Source organism: Pteropus vampyrus, unplaced genomic scaffold, assembly GCF_000151845.1.
Source record: "Pteropus vampyrus isolate Shadow unplaced genomic scaffold, Pvam_2.0 Scaffold89, whole genome shotgun sequence".
NCBI classification, from domain to species: Eukaryota; Metazoa; Chordata; class Mammalia; order Chiroptera; family Pteropodidae; genus Pteropus; species Pteropus vampyrus.
This window is the reverse complement of record NW_011888870.1, coordinates 3,424,198-3,427,290: the sequence shown is the minus strand read 5'-3', so window position 1 is coordinate 3,427,290 and position 3,093 is coordinate 3,424,198. Positions and strand designations below refer to the sequence as shown.

At 40.8% G+C, this 3,093-nt stretch overlaps 1 protein-coding gene across 5 annotated transcripts in view; it reads right to left on the bottom strand.

The window, feature by feature from the left end:
* Positions 1 to 3,093, bottom strand: part of SORCS1 (sortilin related VPS10 domain containing receptor 1) — a 482,842-nt gene that overhangs the window by 34,207 nt on the left and 445,542 nt on the right. For all 5 annotated transcript variants that reach the window (XM_011363774.2, XM_011363773.1, XM_011363770.1 and 2 more), the window contains exon 21: positions 2,798 to 2,921. In XM_011363774.2, coding sequence (XP_011362076.1) covers positions 2,798 to 2,921 — 124 coding nt within the window. The remainder of the gene's footprint in view (positions 1 to 2,797; positions 2,922 to 3,093) is intronic.

Here is a 3,093-nt window from a genome sequence, read left to right as displayed (position 1 = left end):
AAAAAAAATAAACCTATGCCCTGAAGCAAATTAAGGGAGACAATGCAAATTAGATTGTCTTGCCTCCAAACTAGATTGTCTTTTCTCCAGGCTCCTGTGTGGCTTTCGGTAGGTAATCTTTCCTGGGTCAACTTCCTAGACATGATGCCTCCTTCAATCTGCCCGGGATGGCTTTAGTGCTCCCTTAATCTTGACTACATTTTGGAAAGGTTTCTTCCCAACTATAGGTCCCTGATCTCTCTTTTATTAGAGCATCTACTTTGGAAAACTTGCAGTTGTGAATTATTCCTCGCCCCTTTAAGATGTAAATCTTCTATAACCCAGGAATGGCTTTCTCAAGGACCTGGGAGCCATCTCTTTAAAATGTAATCATCAAGACCAATGGGACCCCTGCCTCTGGAACACAGATGGCCTAATCACATTGATAATCCCTGCACCCCCACGGTCCTCCAGTACGTTTCCACTGGCTCATTCCAGAGTTTAAAAATGTTCTTGCCTTTTGTTTTAGTTGAGTTCAATCTTGCTTAACTCCTAGTGCTGCAATTTGCATTTAATATATCACGAGTGTCATTAAAATGTTCATCATATATGAAACCCTGGACAACTCATTTGACTAAAGATGGATTAAGGCTATTTGATGTCTTAGGAATTTGGTCAGGGGTGGGAGGGTTAACCATTTTCCTTGCTCAAGCTTTTAATGAAGAAGCCTTTTTAATGAAGATAACCCACCTTATGGAGTGACTTTCTTTTGGATGATACCTTTAAAGAGATTTTAGGAAGAGGAAAAACTAAGAGTAGAAAAGGTGTGGAAAGTGGTTAGAAATATTCCCTCTGGATTCAGATTTTTAGGCTATGTTTATTACACTTTTATCATATTTTCTTATTTGTAAAACAAGGATAAATATAGCATATTTCCCATAAGTCTATTCAATAAAACATCATATATATCAAGTGTTTAGAACAGATGCTGGTAAGGGTTTCATCAATGTTAATTACCACCACTACCATCACCATTATTATTACTGGGTCTGTCACTAAACAGCAGAATGACTTTAAGCCGGTAATTTCCCACTTATGGGCATCAATTTCCTATCTGTAAAATGACTAGTTGGACCAGATAGGCCCAAAGACCTATGTTTAAATTTCTCTTTGCAATCTAATGAAAAGGTCACTAATACACTTAACCAAGAGGACATCTATTAGACTAATGGCTCAGTGCCCTTTAGTGACATCTGTGACATCCAGAAATAAGATAGAGGAAAGAGAACAACAGATAGAAAAGATATGAGAGCCGGAGAAGTAGGGCCATTTCAGAGCATGAGCCCTGGGTCGAGGTGGGTTGTGGAAGCCCAGCTCCACCACTTATTAGCTGGGTCAAGTTATTTAACTCTCTGGAAAAAAAAAAAAATGAGGGCAATAATATCACCCATTCTACATTAGGCTTGTTAGGAGGATTCATTGCATCCCAGAGCATAGAAAGGAAATGGAGAAAGGAAGAGAAGCAAAAGATCTCCCTTCTAGCCACCTGGCTGGGAGGCTGCCTCATCTAGGGGACCCTGTGAAGAAAACCACAGTCCTGGTTTACTTTTATTTACTGTTTGGGCTTATCGAGCCTCTCGGGGTGGGGGGATGGGGAGGAAACACTGTGAAATCTAACACCTAGCCATGAGAGAAATATCATCCTCAGACGTGTTCAAAGTTGCTTACAAATGACTTTCTGAATTTGAAGGGCAAGTTGGTAAGATGAGAAATGAAAAACAACTTGCAGCAAAAGCAATTAATTCTGGAACTGGGGCAATTGATATTATCTGGACCATCAGCTAGTGTCTGCTTGCCTCTCTCTCTCTCCTTCTCCCCTTCTCTCTCTCTCTTATTCTCTCTCTCTTTCCATCTCATTCTCCCTCCCTCCCTTTACCCTTCCTGTTTGTAATCTCTCTCCGCACAGCATTTATTTTTCCTATCACCTTTTAAATTGTTTTTTAAATTTTAATTTTCCAGGATGCATACGTAGTACTTCCATATTAACATTAAAGTTTACATTTTTATCATCCACAGATAACACTTAGTGCATCCATCTGAATATCTTTCTATGCAGAAATAATTTCCCCAAATGAGATCAATTTGTATAAACTGTTTTATCAACCAATAATTCTACCTTTCCATTTCATTAAATTTTCATTCTGTGTAATACTCTGACCATATTTAACTTCCCTAATTGATTACAAAATTGTTCTGTACAGTCATTTGTTCAAACCAACATCCAGTCTATGACAACGCATGGCATCTGCTTATTATAACTCTTCCACAGTTTTTAATCCGGCAGAATTTTTTTTTTTTTATGATACACATTTGTGGAAGATTTTCAGAGTCTTTAGACATTGGTAGATTCCTCTTAGTGATCGAGACTTTTAAAGCTGAACTTATAAAGCCTCAATATTAACCATTTTCTTTGTGATGGGTTTTAGCTATTCAAACAGTACCGAAAAACCAAATGGGATGGAAGAGGCTTACACATGATGAAGGTCACTCTACCTAAGGTGAGTGAATGGTCGCTCTACGTGTACCAGAACTACTTTGAGGAAACAAAATAATAAAGCCTTTGCAGTCTTGCGACCACTATTTTGCTGGCAAACCACATCCTCCCCTGAAAAGAGCAGACCTGATTGTGCTCATTCTCTACTACAGCCCTGTGCTCTGGTAAGACGCCATGAGCCAGGATGGCCTCTGGTACCGTGGTCCCGAACAACCTCCCCCGAGCAGGAGGACGGCCGTGGGCCAGCGAGGACGGAGCACTCACCGTACACCGCGATGGTCTTGGTGTCTTGCAGGATGGCGTTCCCAGCTGAGACCTGCACTGTAATGGTGTTCATTCCTTCCGATGTAAACTTGAATGATATGCTTCCCTCCAAGGTGATCAAGGGCTAAAATACATGAGGACACAGTGTGAGGGAAAAGCTCTTCACTTACAGACAAGACAGTGCTAGCTCGAAGCCACCAGTGAGCTACTTGAATCAGCGGAGGCCTTTCCTGGTGAACCCCAGTGCAACTGACTCCATCTATACTGCCCCATCATCTCAAGTCCAGGCCAAAAAG